The 17,524-nt window shown below is 41.0% G+C and overlaps 1 protein-coding gene across 1 annotated transcript; it reads right to left on the bottom strand.

Annotated features, from left to right (window-relative positions):
- Window positions 1-433: 433 nt before the first annotated feature.
- Window positions 434-17,524, bottom strand: ankrd28b (ankyrin repeat domain 28b). Its single transcript, XM_069142982.1, has 28 exons — window positions 17,286-17,524; window positions 13,039-13,122; window positions 12,432-12,510; window positions 11,762-11,832; window positions 11,456-11,656; window positions 9,935-10,022; window positions 9,519-9,661; window positions 9,141-9,353; window positions 8,797-8,875; window positions 8,549-8,663; window positions 8,039-8,121; window positions 7,392-7,455; window positions 7,238-7,306; window positions 7,021-7,161; window positions 6,726-6,837; window positions 6,590-6,616; window positions 6,373-6,447; window positions 6,071-6,272; window positions 5,879-5,966; window positions 5,675-5,792; window positions 4,027-4,246; window positions 3,611-3,698; window positions 3,401-3,484; window positions 3,120-3,265; window positions 2,900-2,982; window positions 2,701-2,783; window positions 2,492-2,583; window positions 434-1,464 (listed from the first exon to the last, which is right to left on the bottom strand). The coding sequence occupies exons 1-28, from the start codon at window positions 17,310-17,312 to the stop codon at window positions 1,181-1,183; spliced, it is 3,159 nt and encodes a 1,052-aa protein (XP_068999083.1). The 5' UTR covers window positions 17,313-17,524; the 3' UTR covers window positions 434-1,180.

The raw sequence follows: 17,524 nt of genomic DNA on the forward strand, positions 1-17,524 counted from the left end.
CTCTTCAAGAAATAGCAGGGAAAAGGAAAAAAAAATCTTTTCCATTCTAATGAAGCTAGCCAATGTTTTGTACATATTTCCAGTTAAAAGAATGTTTCAACAGACAAAACCGGGAATTATTTAATCATGGTACGATTGAGTGTTTTTTTTTAGGTTGTTTTTTTTAGGTTAAAGCAAGCAAAACTTGTCAATATACATTGACTAATATAAGAGCAAAAATATCATTCAGTCAAAAGAAAAATCAAATGCTGCCCTATCATTGGTTTACAGTGTTTCTCCTCACAAAGCTGAGCCGAGATACCTCAGTATTAGATCAGTGCTTCTCACAAATGTTTAAATACTTACCTAGTGCGCATCACTGTACTTTCACAGCTGCCTCTACAAACCCATTTCCTCAGTAACCGAAGGCACAAAATGAACACATAAAAAGGAACCAAAAGTACACAAATAATTTATTCTTCAAAGACTAAACCGCAATGGACAGGTCAATATACAAAGGTAAGGTTGATCAAGTTGGTGCACATATCAAATGTTTTGAAATTACTCAGGTCAGTGAATCTGATTTGTTTTCTAGAGGATAAGGAGTTTAAGACATGAAAATGGGTATATTAAAATTTTCATCTCAAAAAATAAATGATTTCCCCCTGTATGACTTACAAACTTGAAGGACAAGTGCATTCTGACGGATGTAGTGTGCGGATATCAACTGATGAAAACTGCTCCCCCCTCCGCTAACCCATGAACCCAAAAACTCTCAGTCTCATTTACAGTAAAAACTGGGATAAAATGCATCCATGTCTTTTGGTCCCTGTTGGTTTTGCTCTCTGCGAAGTGCAACCACCCGTCTTCAGCATGTTATTGCCCTAAAAAGGTTGCCGTCTGGCCAACAAGTACACTTTTTTTTTTTTTAGCACTCAAGAAGTCAGTGTTGGTAAAGCAGTGGTTACTGGAGGTCCAGTATCAGCTGAAGAACACCTTGTGCTGGATGAGGTCGGGATGAGTGTGGGCCAGCCTGCTGCACCTCCTCCCTCTCTTGCTCTCTGATTGGGGGGGGGGGGGGGGGGGGGGGACTCTTAAGGCTCCTGTGGGGTCTTGTGTCTTACTCTGCCCTCCCAAGGTTGCGGTGGGTGATTTTTAAGACACAGTGTGTGTATGTGTGTTTATCACTTCCTCCCGTCCCTCAGTACGTCTCAGAATCCGAGTCGTTGAGCTCCTCGTCTTTGTAGAAGCCGTCGTGGTGACTGATGTTGTTGAAGCTGCAGTAGGAGCTGTGCTCACCGCGCAGCACGGGGAGGCTGTCGAAGGTGACGCTCTTGGAGGGGCTGGTGGTGTAGTGGTTAATGGCACTGAAAGGAAGGGTGGGTGCCGGGGTGCAGGGGGACACAGGCATCATGGTGGCCAGGATGAGGGCTAGGCAGTCTGCCACATCTTTGTTGGGGGCACAAGCCAAGGCGGGTGTGTAACCTGAAGAAGTAACAATGCACCAGTGTTATACTTATATCCTATAAAATGAATGCACAGTTTTAGGTTCCAGGATTGATTCGGCATCTGTTAAATGAAACAGGCAGACAATATGCCTGAGCATTAGGACTACATTATTGATTACTTTTTCTATTTATTATCATTTAATATGTTAAAAGTCAGAAATCGGGAAAAATGCCAGTTAAAATTTCCCACTGCCTGAGGTGACACAGTCAAATTACTTATTTGGTCCAACAGTCCAAAGACTGGGTTTGCTATCACAGAAGACAGATAAATGCTCCAAAACCTCACTTCTGAGAAACAAAACAAGGGAATATTCAGTGTTTTTTAAAAAAAAAAAAATAGAACAAAAATAAGAACAAAAAAATAGAGGGAAAAAATACAAGGAATATATTTGTTCCCATAACGCATCTTCACTCATTTCATCAAAATTTCTAAACCAACTTTGGGGATTTTCACATATAATTATGTAAAATCAAACCGTAAAACACCTTCTCTTTCACCCACTGAGTCTGGGAATTTGTCATCATGTTTATCTGAGGATCCACATTATGTTTTCTGCTGAAGTGTGTGATGTTTATATGTCCGGTATAGTTGTTCCTGTTTTTATGTATTTGACATGTCTTTGCAGTTGTCATTAGACCTGCCCTGGGACTGCAGTAAAAAATTAGCCCAGATGGCTAAATGTGTAATAATGTGTACTGACCCTGCAACTCCTTAAATACATAAATGAATAAACTAGGCATATCTTAATTGATTTGTTAACAACTGATCAAATTCATCTGCAGTATGTCATCTGTCTCAACACTGTACAGAGAATTTAGAGAATTAAAGTAAAGTGAAAAATCAAAGTAGCCCAACAACAATATCTATGCGTTTTTATGCAAGAGAAAACAATTCATCTCTGATTCTGCTGATTAGAATGCATGTTTTAGTGGTAGTGTAAGAGCCCAACATATGTAAGTGACAGAATGTTGCAAAAGAAAAAAAAATGCAACCGTGCATTTACCATTCTCATCTACCGCAAGTACACTGGCTCCCTTTGCAAGTAACTCTTGCACCACCACAGTCAGGCCATTTCTTGCAGCCACGTGTAGAGGCCTGAAACGAAAAATAAACCATTATGTGCTGATAGACAATTTTTTTGTGTTCATCTCTGCACAAATAATGTATATCGCCGCAGAAATCTAACAACAATGTGACAGAAGTGATACATACGTCTGTAAGGCGGCATTAGTAGCATTTATGAGGTTTCTGTCTGTAATCTTCTCCAATATCAACAAGGCACTGGTTTCATGTCCCTGCAGGCAACACAATTAGTGTCATTAAGACATGCATACAGCAGCTTGTTAATGTGCAGTAAATAAACACACTTCATATTTGTGACACAACAGTGCCATCACATGGTCATACACACCTTACTGCAGGCCAGATGAAGTGCAGTGTTCTTCACAGCATCCTGTAGGGTAAGATCAGCTTTTGCGCTGCTCACCAGCAGCTCTAACAGCGAGAGTGAGATGATCAAATGCAGGAGAAACAAACGGAAGTTAATTCAATAACAGCACGGCTTATTAATTCAATACCGCAAGGATTATTATGTTACACTGATATTTCCCAAGCAGGTGAAGTACTCCTACCGACAGCGTTGGTCTGGCCGTTCTCAGCAGCCATCATCAGCGGGGTCTTCCCTGCAGCGTCGACACTGTTCACCTGAGCGTTGTGGCTCAGCAGCAGCTGGAGACACTCCACATGGTCAGTGAAGGCTGCTGCGTGCAGGGGGGTCCTGCACAAATAGCATCAGCAGAAGGCTGTTAAATCAATTGATCCTTTTCATATGGTCTTTTAAAATCACAAAACAAGACCACAACTCTTGCGGCTAAATTTACTGTTCCACTTGTCTTCATATGACCGTGTATACCTGTTTTTGCCGTCATTGGCATTTACGATGGCAGGGCCCAGAGTGTCTATCAGCATTTCAGCAGCACCTTCGTTGTCATGGATCCTAAAGAAGGAACAAAAAAAAAAAAAAGAAAAAAAAAAAGAGGCCAATTGTTTAATCCATAAGAGGTTCTGTCACCACGCACGTCACACACATCGATCGAAGCAGAAGACAGCTCAAGATTCTTACACAGCACAGTGGAGGGGGCTGAAAGAATTGCCTTCGGCCTTGTGAAAAACCTCCTGTTCCAGCAAAACCTCCACACACGTATCGTGACCTGCATGAAAGAAAGCGTTCGTTATTTGAGCCTTCAACACAAGGCTTCAACACAATTATGGCTCTATTAAAACATGTCCCTTTACATGTCAAAATATAACCTTAGGGTGCAGAAAGAAATGCATAAAGAACAAGCATGAAACATTAAAATGAAAAAAGACGCATGCCTATTTTAAATCCATATCTGCATAAGTGCACCATTATACTAATCTATTCTGGTTGGCAGCATGCTTGTTTACAAGAGCATATATTACTAAAAATCACATGTTCATTTCCATAACTGTATTGATTGCTGTTTTTAAGTGGTCTTCAAACCCTCTTCTCTGTACCATTGTAGCAGGCCCAGTGCAGTGGGGTGTAGCCTTGGTTGTCTGTTAAGACAGGGAGTGTTTCCACTGATTGGGCAGCATGCAGAAGGCCTCCCAGTACCCCTATGTGTCCACACGCTGCTGCCAGGTGGATTGGCGTGCGCCCTTTACAGTCTCGCACCAGGAAGTTGGCACTGTGCTGAAGCAAAGCCTCTACGCATTCCTCGTGACCGGTCACCGCCTGTGGACAGAAAACAGCTTTTAACCAATGCTTGTTTACAACCAGATTAATGAAGTACATTTTTAGACTTTTGAAAGTGAAAGAAAGCAAAAAGACACCCAACAGACATTAGAAATAACTCAAAGGACACACTTCCTTACAAGAGTTGGTTAAAGTTCTGAGATCCCTCGAGGCTGTCTCTCACACAGTGCTATCTACCTACAGATTTTCAATGATGTTGGGGTCAGGGGTCTGTGAGGGCCACGCCAAAAGCTTCAGCTTGAGTTTCTTGTTGTAGTCCATGGTGCATTTTGAGGTCTGCTTTCGATCATTGTCCTGTTTTAATGGCCAGCCTCCGTTTACTTTCAGTTTTTTGAATGCCTGCAGGACTTCTGCATCCAGAACTAGCTGACATTGACTGGAATCCATTCTTCCATGTCAATTTGTGCTTCCTGTGCTGCTGGCTGCCACAAAACCCGAAAGCATAGTTCTGCTATGTCTCTGCTTAACAGTTGGCTAGGTGTTTTTTTTTTTTTTTCCATCATATGCTGCCTAACATAACTTTGGTGATTGTGGTCAAGGACCTCAGTTTAAACTTCATCTGTTCACAGACCCTGTTTCTAAACGAACTCCGGCTGATCCCGATGGTGCCACGCATACTTCAGATACTGACTTTTGTGATGTGGTCACAAGTAAACCTTTTCTTTCTGATGACTTCCATGTTTGTGTATCAAAGCTGCACAGTGCATTGGTGTACCAATTCATCCAATGTTTTTAGCTGAACCTTCCTGCAGCACCTTTGCAGTCCGTGCTATGTAGGAATAAATGAACTTCGTTTTCATGTCCTCAGTCATTTGCTTTGAGGAACTCATCGTTGTTGGTGAGTCAGAGACTTTATCAGCTCTTGAACTGTCATCAGCCCACAATGGCAAAACTAGTTATTGAAGTTTCACCTCAAAAATCAACAAAACGAGTAATTTGTCAAGGGGTCACCAAACCTTTGCATGCCACTGTAATGTAAATGATGCAAGCTGGTTAACGTTCTGCGGAGTATTATTTCTAAAGACAAAATGAGACAGAGTGTTTCTTTATGGTTTCTTTGTAGGGCTGAACCACATATATTTAACACCAAAAGGTAACTTTTGAGTGAGGTGACTACGACTTGCTTTGTACCACACAACACAGCAAAAATATGAGCAGGTGTGGAGATAAAAGATGAATAAAAAAGTAAAAGTAAAACAAATATTGAACAAAATAAAAAGTTAAGATAAAATTTCTTTCTTTTAGATGATCAAGACAAACTACTATGTTACAGTGACACATTAGTGCTACTGCATTACACAAAAGATGTGCAATATATGCAGCAACATCAAAGTATCTATACATGAAACTGTCCTACAATATTCAGTGCAAAGCACATTGTATAGGACAATAGTGACATCTCCTTACTCCTCTATGCAGGGCCGTCCTGCCCCACTTGTCTTTGGCTTCGACATTGGCTCCCTTATTAAGCAGAGAATACACACAGTCTGTGTGTCCACTCAGGACTGACAGCATCAGAGGGGTTCTAAGAGATAACAGATAATAATATCAGTAAATAATTCGGAACATGAATGGGATTTTTTTTTTTTTTACAAATAAATCTTTACTTACTGCCCATTCCCATCTTGAATGTCTACTGCACTTTGAAGATCAGCATTTCCAATCAGCAAACGCAAACATTCTGAGTGACCATTAGTAGCTGCAGGAAAGAAAAGGTCATTTGTATTACAAACATTACATTCTATTTAGGTCTAAACTTTCAGATATAGGTGAGTTCATGAGTCTCCACCACCAACTCCTTGCCTGCAGCGTGTATGGGGGTTCGCTTCAAGGTGAAATCTTTGACTAAGATGGAGGCTCCCTGGTTGATGAGGACGTCCACACACTCCACGTGGCCCTTGAAGGCAGCCAGGTCGAGGGGTGTTCTCCCCTGGCTGTTTCTCACATCCAGATCCAGCAGAGACTGTACCAGAACCTCCATAGCGTGATGATGACCATGGTATGCCTGAAAGGTGAATCCACCACAAAGAAATGTTGAGATTGATGATATTGACATGTTCTACCCACTGGGGAGGGGATTATATAAAGTGTTACACATGACTCACAGCAAGGTGCAAGGGGCTGACGGGGGCTCTGACATCAGAGTCATTCAGGATATCTGTCCCTGAGGTTTCCATTAGCTGAAAGAAAACGATGTGCAAGTCAGACATAATGACTTGCTTAGCCATGAAGCTCAGTACTATACATATTCAGTATATGTCATATTTTATAAATAATAAAACCACATACATATACAGAAAGGAAAAGTACAAATCAACTCACCACATCTAGGGGCGTTTCACTTGCAATCTGTCAGAGAATGCAGGAGAAAAGGCAATGCATTAAACACCATTTAAAAAAAACCAAATATAGACATGCTGACTGTGAAGTGCTCTGTCCTCTGGAGTGAAGTTCTCACCAGCTCCAGACAAAGGCGATGTCCGTAGGCCGAGGCGTAGTGCACAGCATTGTAGCCCTGATTGTCTCGAATCCCTGGATTTGCATCATTTCTCAGTAAATATTCCAGGCACCTGTAGGCACAACAAAGAAGCTGTAGTCAAGGGAAACCAACATGCTGGCTTCTAGTCTTCAACCGTTATAGAAGAACTAATAACGCAAGTGATCTTTTATGCATTAAAACCCAGAAGCATCAACCGCCTCCCACGCAGCAACCATATTCTTTATGAAACTGAAATTTTTAAAGTACTACTAACTTTCCATCTGTGTCAGAGGCAGCGGCATAGTGGAGAGGAGTGCAGCCCCGCTCGTCTAGGTCGTTGACGCTGGCCCCGGAGCCCACCAGAGCAAACAGGCACTGGTAGTTACAGTTGGCAGCAGCGTAGTGCAGAGGGGTCCTGGAAAAGCAAACGCAGCTCGTCTCCTTGTTCAAACTTGACTCTTGATCCAAATCCACCATGAAATAATACAAACCTGCCAAAGCTGTCCTTTCTATTAAAGTCTGCCCCAGTGTTGAGGAGAAGATTGAGACATTCCAGGTTTCTGAGGGCGTAAGAGGAACTATTAAATATAATGATATTCCTCCATTATAGGTCTTATAGTTAATACTCAGCTGTGCTATACTCACCCTCCAGCAGCTGCAGCATGTAAACAGGTCCTTCCAAAGTCATCAGGAGTATCAATATCAAAGCCTGCTTAGGGTAAAGAATTATCAATTATATCCTGCATTGCATCATTCACGATAATATAGGTATAACTTTTAATATGATTTTGTTTTTATTCATATCAGGATAATGGCAATATTCCAACTAGTTGACAGTGATAAACTGTTACAAAGCAAAATAGTTGGGACTATGTTTTGGCAAGAATCTCTCGATATGATATTTATCATAATACAGGGAAACTGTCATTGTACACACTACTTCTTGTCAGTTTATGTTGTTATGCAGATGTGGAAGACTCAAAAGGCTGAAGATTACATTGTCCAGCTATTGGGGTCATAGTGTGAAGAATATCGTTACTGCTGAAGCACCCTGAAATCTTGTGATATTATTTTCGGACCATGTCACCCACTTCTAACAGAGTAAACTGCTTCCTGTACATGCGGTTTTACAGTACAGATGTTGTACAGAGTTAAAATTATGTTGGATTTCAAAATAAAACACATGGTCAGGAATCTTGACTTCTTAAACTGCATCATCAGAACAATTCAAATGTAAGACGTGTGTCACTTTGTTCTGTTGGCTGCCACGGCACGAGTAAAGAGTTGCTCACCTGACGACAGAAGCTTGCGGCAGCAGTCAGAGAAGCCACTGAGAGCAGCCAAATGCAGCGGGAACATGCCGTGAATCCCACGTCTGAAAAAGACACTCATATTAACTTCCCCTGCGTCAAACAAATAGCAAATAGCTCTGGTGCTAAACTATGGTAGGGAAATTACTATTAATAGCACATAAACATTTGTATCAGTTACATAACAGACATTTATTTTATTCTATTTGCTTTTGTGTATATAGTCTGCGTGTGTGCGTATTTATTCATTGCTCTTTTTTTTCTTTCTATCTTATTTATGTATACGTATTTGTACATTTGTTCTTATTGTGTGTACCTTTTTTTGGTTTCTATGCTGCTGTGACAACCAAATTTCCCCACTGTGGGATTAATAAAGTCTAAATCTAATCTAATATAATTACATGTCTGCTTTTGTAAAGTTTAAACATGCAGCTTTTTCTCAGTGTTTAAAGTGAGAAGAGTTACTGAAACACAGCAAAAAGGCTCACGTACTTTGCCGTGTCAGCTCTGTTGGTGATGAGCGTGTTGATGAGGAGCTCGTGTCCGTATCGAGCTGCAATGTGTAGTGGTGTATTTCCGTTCTTGTCTTCACAGTCAATCTCAGCACCTTCCGGAAAAAGAAAAAAACAAAAACCTTAACCGTTGTTCCCCTAAAACGCTGTTTTTCGTTTTACAGTCCAGCAAGAGAAATAAAGTCAATAATGCGTTTTTTTAAAAAAAAAATTTTTTTAAGACCTCACCATTCTCAATGATTGCTTGAGACCTAGAAAACCTCCCGTGAATGGCCGTCATGTGGAGGGGAGTTTTACCATCTTTACTCTGAAGTCAGACAAAAACAGTGGTATCACAAGGTGTCTTCCAGCTATAAAGTATATTGCACAAAAAAGCTCCCCAAAACTATGAGAGGTTATAAAACTTTATTTCTGACATCAACAGTAGGAAAAGGGCACAATTAAGTTTTAGTGCCATTATTTTTCAACACACTTTTATACAAAAACATGCAACTGTGAATGAACACTAACTCTTAACCAAAAATATTCAACTATTTACAAGACTCATAATAACAATAGTGGTTTTCACTCACCTTGATGTTGACGTCCGCCCCGTTGCACACCAGGAGCTCCAGACAGAGCGCCCCGTGGCGTGAGGCGGCGGTGAAATGGAGAGGTGCGAAGCCCTTCTCGTTCACCTGGTTGACGTTGGCTCCGCACTCTATGAGCTCATTCACCACCACGTCTTGCCCGTTGTAGCAGGCCACGTGGAGGGGTGTGTTCCCATATGCATTAGGCTCATTGATCTAGACATCCAGGGAAACAGGAAGTAGTCATCAGGACAAAGTGGTACAAATATAGGACTGTTACTCTTATAGCACACAATTATTGAAGCATATCTCTCCTGATCAGATGATAAGATCTAGCAGTGTCTACAGAGTAATGATTATAAGCTTGTGGGTGGAACTTACATCCACCCCCAAGTCCAGGAGGTATTTGACAACGCTGATCATTCCACTGGAGGCTGCTGCATGTAGCGGGGTGTAAGATTTCTTATCTTTGCAGGCCACCTCAGCTCCATGGGATGCCAACAGCTTCACCACTTCTATGTGACCTGACACACAAAAAGAGAATGATTTAATTATGGAATTATACTATCAAGATATCATCAAGTTTTCTATCGGCTCATATCAGAACATGAGTAATCTATTTACCTTTAAAGTTTCTTAAACATTTTCCTTAAAAATAATGGAAAAAAAAAAAAAAAAAAAAAAAAAAAAAAAAAAAAATGTCCGCAAAGTTAACCACAAGCAGAGAGAATTTTCTTAAGTTACATGGAAAGTGAATATAAAAACATGAATATCTGTGTGGTAGATTTTTTTTGTACCCATGTAGGCCGCCCAGTGGATTGCACGGCGGTCCTTCTTGTCAAAAGCATTGATGTTGGCTCCTCTGGAGAGCAGGAGCCTCACCATCTGACAGCAACAGAGAAAGAACGAGAGCAATTAGGAGAAACATCAGGGGAAGCTGCAACCTCAACATTACTGACTGTCTTGCGCAGTCAGTATGGTAACTAATAAGCATTGTGTACACAATCGTTTTGTCAGCACCGCATACAGCTACCTTCGATCTAACCTAATATCATGAATTAGATGGACCTCCAGAAGGCTGTAAATTATTTTTAATTTGCTGAGCAGATGTCGGACCTTTTGCATACACTTGATACAGTTTTGCCAATAGAATAAAAAGATACTCAGCATGAAACTGTCAGTTTCCACGTAACCTGTAAAGCACAGGCTGTATTGCAGCGGGTCAAGTTACTATGCGAGTCATCACCTCCATATTTGTTGTGTTTTACTGCAATAAAACTAAAAGGTTCTCTGAACAGCTTTTATGCACATGATGAGAGATTTCCACTTTTAAGGTAAAAAAAACGTGAAAGCAAGTATATGACTGGGCGAGAACTGTCTGTCCGTATTGCACCCTGGAGCGTGAATGCAATTTATGACTGACAGTCCAGTGTCTCTCTGCAGCCATGTCTGAAAATGTACTACGTATTTTTTTCATGATATATATATATATATATATATATATATATATATTTGTTTTTTTTTAACAAATCAATGTTTAGATTTGGATGACGGACTCCGGAATCCAAAGGGTTGATATTAGCACCAAACAACTACTGTCCACAAGTAATTTTGTCTAAAATGAAATTTAAGAAATAGACATATATAGTTACAAATACTTTACTGTATTTTGTTGTAAAAAAACAACAAAAAACAACAAAAAAAACATTTTAAACTCAAAGATACTAAGAGCCAAACAACACCTACTGTCCACATTTCCCTAACTATTACAATGTGTCTATGTGGCAAGATGCACAGGAATGCATAATTAGCTTTGGTTACCAAAGTGAAGTGGTGGTGACAAATATGAGGATGTTGATCGTTTCAGCTTACACTTCTTAAACGGGCAAAAATAAAGCCGTTGTTCTGTGTTGCAACGGTACAATGCCCATTGTGTTCACACATTTATGAGGCAAGCAAAAATGATTCCTTTTAGTGAGAGAAGGGGATCAGGAAGTTAGCCCAGGCTTGATGTTGTGTGTGTGTGTTTACTCAGATGTTTGTATGACAGCTTGGCAATAAAACCGTGTATGTGCTACATACTCTCTAGAGAAGAGAATAATACCACATCTATCAATATAAGCAGTACTGAAGTGGCTATACAGTCACAATGCTGCATCAACCCTCTAAGTTAATGTACGTTTAGCCTCTTGAAGCAACTGATATTCAGATGTTCTGCCATTTCCAATCCTTAAGGTACAAGTAAATCAATACAACAGCCATTAAAGCACTTCCTTGAGTACAGCTTCCAACTGATTCAAACAGTACATTAATATTACCTCCAGATGACCACTGAAGGCTGCGTGGTGCAGCGCAGTCCGGCCTGCTCTATCCGACACATTCACATTGCTAAGGAGTGGGACGAGGGCTTCGGCACAGCGGACCGCCTTATTGGCTGCGGCGATGTGAAGCGGCGTCTGCCAGTTCTTGTCTCGGGCATTTACATCTGCAGAGTGTTTCAGCAACACCTGGACAGCCTCCTGCAGGAAAACATAGCATGTCAGTTAAAAGGTCTGCATTGACTGGTATGTAAAAATAGTGTGTAGCAGTATCCATGACAGAGAAGCAGGGGAACGTTCACATACCTCACTGCAGGAGGCCACAGCCCGGTGCAGGGGAGTGAGCCACTTGTTATCTTTGGCATTTACTCTTGCACCTACAAGTCAGAGGACAATGACTGTCAGACTTTTTAAAGTCAAAGTTTCCTGACATCTGGTGTAACATTTTGAAAAGAATGAATTAAACCTTTTGGACAGCTACATAGCAGTTAGGAACAAGCTGGAAATGATTTACCGAGAGGCATTTCCCCCTATTGAATGCAGATGTACCATCTGGCAGTATAAGCCTTCCATTTAATTTCACATTTCAAAGGTGTCATTATGCTTTTAGACATGTTAGCATTGGTCATTCACCGCTACCAGTCTAACAGAACCTCATGAACAGCACGAAAGGGGATGATGATTTTGCCTAAAGTGATTTTCAAAGTTGATGCAAACAGCATGAAGAAGTTTGCTTCCATAATGACGATGATAAATATGACCATCTCTGTCATATTTGTAACATCTCACATTTAAACAAGCCCAAATTGGAACCACATAATCTGTGCTCTTTCATGTAATGGAACAAATGAACCGCTAACTCAGGCCATCTCCTTGATAATCTCTCCTGATGTCTGAACAGCATTGAACCAGTATTTTTTACTTAATGCAGACTGATTGCTGGATATCCGACATCAATACTGAGGATGAAACATACCTGATAGAATCAGTAGCTCTATAATTTCTGCATCCCCGAGATAGGCAGCAGCATGAAGTGGAGTTCTCTTCTCATTGTCCTGTAATAAGTGAACAGACAGACCATGCTGTGATTTAACAGAAACAAAAACAACCTGCACTCAAACCTTCTTTTACTATTTTACACGGGTAATCATGGTCTGTTGTGACACTCTTTCTTTACTGTTTGCAACATGTCAGAAGGGACAAATAAGCATTATATGTTGACAGTCAGTCACCTTACACAACACAAAGTGGGTTCAATTCAGAAAAGCCTTCAAGGGAAAAGCAAACAAGTACAAACCAGCCTTATTTTGAAACAAACACCCCCCCCCCCCCCCCCCCCCAACCGAAGCAGTAACAGTGAGGAATGCAATAAAATAAGCAGAGCCAGATCATGGCAGGGGAAACTGTAAAAACCCAACCATGTGCTGTTTTGTACTCAGCGACTATTGACTGAAAGTGCCGCACAAAGTCTTTCAAGGCCAACTACACACCGGAGGATTTAAATGCAGTGCTGCTGGGATGTTTCTAAAACACAACAAGAATATGAGGAAACGGATGCAGAGATTGGTGACTGTTGGGAATACCTGTGCATTCACGTCCTCCTTTTTGAATATGAGCGAACGTACTTCATCTGGGTCCACATTGAAAATGGCTTTCAGCAAAGCAGGCTGTAAAAGAGAAAGACTGTGTCAATGAAAATAATCAACATGATTTCAATAGTTTTCTGGTAACACTTTCACAGATTTCATAACTACATTTTGATTGTAATGTAAGACCAATAAACTGTAAGTGTTAAACATGCAGTCAAATTTGAGAAAACAATTCAGACCTCTGAGACCTCAGAACGTATACAGACTTCCAGATCCTCGTCGTCAAGCACCACAATACACACACGATGCATATGCTCATATCAAATATTCTCATTTAAAAGGGCACAAACGGAAGCGTAGTGAAGGTGGATTAGCTTGAGAGAAGGAAAAAGGAAAATATGACAGCAGGCTGTAGCAGCCATTTAAATGAATATTTTAACAAAATGTTGACTCCTCATGTCACAGCATGATGATGGCGGTGGACTATCAGGGCTGATACTGACAAACGCTGAACAGCCACTTTCTAATTCGGTTCTGTGTTGTTTACTGTCAGCAGGCCAGCAAAACCACATATATCCCATGGTACGGAGATAAATATCACAGTCTTTCAAAGAGTACAGGTCCAGCTGTGTGTTCCAAATCCTACATGTGCTGCTCATCTTCACTTTGCCTCCAGACAGACTTTAAGCTCTAGCATGATGGGTCCCTTTTGAGTGACGGCATCTTCAACAGAGATAGAACGGAAAAAAGAAGAATAAAAAACAATCCTCAGCTGAGCTGGATCACCACATACAACATGACAGCAAGTGACAAAGATGATAAAAGTCCAAATAAACTAAAGTAAAGGGGCAAACTGTTGACATTCTTTGTGAAGTCTGACTCCTATGGATCATGCAAATCCTGCCATGGCTTCTTAAAAAGTAGTGAAGTTGGCCCCACCCCTCTGAGGGGTGGACACACAGGGGGAGTGCTACTGTTCATTTTACACAGCTTGGGCTGCTTTATTGGTGCAAAACATTGTATTCTTTTTGTAATCTTTTCACAAGTATTCATATTTATAACTAAACTACCCCAAAATATCAAAGATTGCCAACAGTGGCTGTGTTTTTGAGACATCTAGCTGAAACCATATGGAAGTTCCAGTCAATGCGAGACTCTGCTGTTGGAGCGTTTCAATAAACACTTCCTGGAAGACAAGTTACCGTCACAACACTTGCAATGTCTTTTAAGAGTGACAGACTGGACCCGACCCACAATGCTTCAACAAAGTCAAACTAAAAAACTTAACAGACATCTAGGCCAAGTAGTTGCCCGCATCTTCACAACAATTGTCAGCTTTGTGAAAACCTCAAGCCAGAACTATAATATCACAAAGCAACTGCAAAATATTTCAGCTAGTATAAATCACAATCAAGTATATTTTTACGGTTCATGTCGAATGGCCAGTTCCTTCAGAAAGCAGCAAATGGCACATGTCTCCATTATGCTTTTTGTTGTCTGTAACCAACTTATCAAATGTTTTTGAAAACAATGCTGAATCCGACACCCTATTAATAGGCATGGCTGCATAAGTGTAATAATGGACCTTTGTGTCTGTTGTTGGCCAACTTGGCTCTGCTGCATGCTGCACTGCCATGTTTCATCCACCATAACACCAGTACTGAGTCTTTGATCAGCCAGTTTTCCACCGCCTGTGGAGAGAGGCTAGTATGATTGGGGACAACAGTGAGTGGAGGGGGATCCTTTCCAGATGAAACATTCCTGGCTTCCATAAAAACTTAACTCTTCCTCCTCTTAACCTTTGAATGAGCAATATGCACTAGTGTATCCAAAACAAAACATCAGATGATAAAGCAGCAGGGTCCTTGTACAAAAAGTGCCAAGAGGCAGCAGGTGTTAAAATTGTCTGCTGTAATGTTGGTGGAATTAAAACCTCTCATCTTTTATTGACCTTTATCTACCTTAAATACATCTCCACTTGTAATAACTAAGGATACTTTACATAAGTCTTAACATTTCAGGGCAAACAAAATGCTGACCTAGTTTTTAATGTAAACAGTCAATCTCTTTGCATACAATAATTTCCAAGAGCTGATTGCCTCCTTTGTACAGTCACAATGATGCAGTATGCAGAGGGACATTTATTCACTAAGACTTCATCCCTCATTTCATCCACCAGGCTGCCCAGCTAGCCAATTAGCTAATGATCAGACATGTACTTTGTCAGCTTTCGTGTACAAAAGACATTTAGTTTACGTAGCGTAGCTTGAGCCGCACACTTTTCACAAATAAAGTCAAAAAGAACTAACCATGTCTGGACCCAACTGGCCTTTCAGTAACACTTCCCAATATGTTTCAATGAGCACATCACTAGGGTTTATGAAGGTTGAACACAGAGCCAAACACTTTCACCTTTAGCTGACAGGACTAATTTGTACTCAATGTCCTGTGTCAAATAAAACTGAGTTTATTACATGCAAATTTGGGATTAAACAAACCATAAAGGCCAACTTTATAAGCATTGCTTTTAAATATATTAAAAACCTATCAAGAATAACAGCCATTCAAGATACAGTACAGAGGCGGCATTGCGTGAGATTATTCCCTTTGAAGTATTTTGAAACCGTCGGAACAAGATAAGCTTATAGCCTTGTACAAATTTGAGTCACGAGGCATTTCAGCCGTTGGACTGATGATCAATAAGTATTTAGCTCGAGCGAGAGACAATAACTATTATTCCCATCCAGGGAGCAAGAAGCCTACAGTCACTTTTTAAAAACACAAGACAAGTCTCTCATTTAGATATGATAATGTCCATGAATGTCTGCCGGGCACAAGGAAGGTTAGAGATGCTGGGGACAAATTCAGGGTAACAAGCAGCCACTTGTCCTTCTGACACTAATGATTTCTGTACTTCCCCCCTCCCTCCCCTCCCTCATCCCCTACAATGAAAAGGACAGACAGATCTGCATTTTGTTGTTTTCAGTTCTCCAGTCTTGCATGAGTGGTGCAGGAGATTTTCTATGCTCGTCTGTAGCTGCTCGACTGTGCACCTCCTCTCCTCACACAAGCCAGGCTAGTTAATACCATCACCATGGAGACAGCAGCTTTGGCAACTACACCGGCTCACAGGAGCTCAGGCACACGATCATTCAAGCACACGGACAATAAAAGAAACATGCGTGGACATATGTGACAAGAATAGCAGGCATGTGCAAAACAAAGTCCTTAAACGATATCGGAGCGCTATTCTCGTTCTCACAAGTGGGTGTCAAGTGTTTAATTTAGTGATACCGCTACAGAGCCAGTCACCTCATACATTTATTATAAGCATTACACAGCAATTCAACTGCATGTACAACATTCACGTTGTTAGAAACGCCTTTTGAGAGACTATTTACTAAGAAGTAAACAGAAGCAGTCCGTATTTACAGTGTTTACATGAGGATGCGCAATAAAGACTTGTGATCGAGGACGTAACTTATTTATAACGCGATTATAAACCCGCATTAAATAAAATAAAATAAATAAATACGAGGAGAATCATTGACACGGCACAAATAATCTGACAAATCCCTACGACCGGTTCCTCATAACCCTCATTATCATAATCCCTGGTGGTATTAAAACACAATTTAAACATGTAGTTGTGTGAAACTGTGCATGATGTCATTATTTAAGTGTTGACATCTTCCCTCGTCTCGTAGCTCACAGATCCTCAGTAAGAAACATCCGACACGTTACAGAGATTTAATAAATCAAAGAATCACTTGTAAGCTGCTATTCAAGACCAGGTTTTTTTTTTTTTTTTTTTTGTGGTGTTGTTTTGTCACAATATGAGAACTCGTCACTTCAACAAAAATGTCACGTCGGCTCGGACTAATTGCTGGAGAGATAAAAACAGTCTCTCTCATGAGCTGCTTCACGACTCAACAACCGCTCGAGTGTCTCGTTGTAATTATGCTGCCAGTAACACGATAACAAATGTGATCGCCCCGACAGTACTTCCCTCCTCCTCCTCCTCCTCCTCTCACCTCACTAGTGATCGTTTAATTTTCTAGTTTTTTTCTTTTTTTTTTTGAGGAGGGATGTTTCCGCTCCAGAGAAACTAGCTTGAAGACTAAATTACAATCCCGCTGGCCGAAACGTTGAAACCGGAGGAGGGAGCGCAGCTAGCTTCGCGTTAGCCGGCCAACATTAGCTCAAACTTACGGCCGCTTTCGACACAACGATCAACTTACCTGGTCTCGGATTTTGAGAACCACCATATTTCTGGGATTTTAGCTGTTCTCATGCAGATTCATAAAGTGGTATTGGTCTCCTTCCGAACAGCGCTGGTTGATCTCGGGAGCTCTTCCCGGTGGTCTGCTGGAGGCCTAGCGTGACTCTAGCTTAGCGCTCTTCGCTAGCTTCCTAACCTGATGGCATGAAAGCAGAGGAGTAGCGGAAACTCCATAACATTGCCGCCACCGTATTTCAC

Source organism: Embiotoca jacksoni, unplaced genomic scaffold, assembly GCF_022577435.1.
Source record: "Embiotoca jacksoni isolate LCO1_2020_lvr unplaced genomic scaffold, fEmbJac1.0.p SCAF_11, whole genome shotgun sequence".
In the NCBI taxonomy this organism is placed as follows: domain Eukaryota; kingdom Metazoa; phylum Chordata; class Actinopteri; family Embiotocidae; genus Embiotoca; species Embiotoca jacksoni.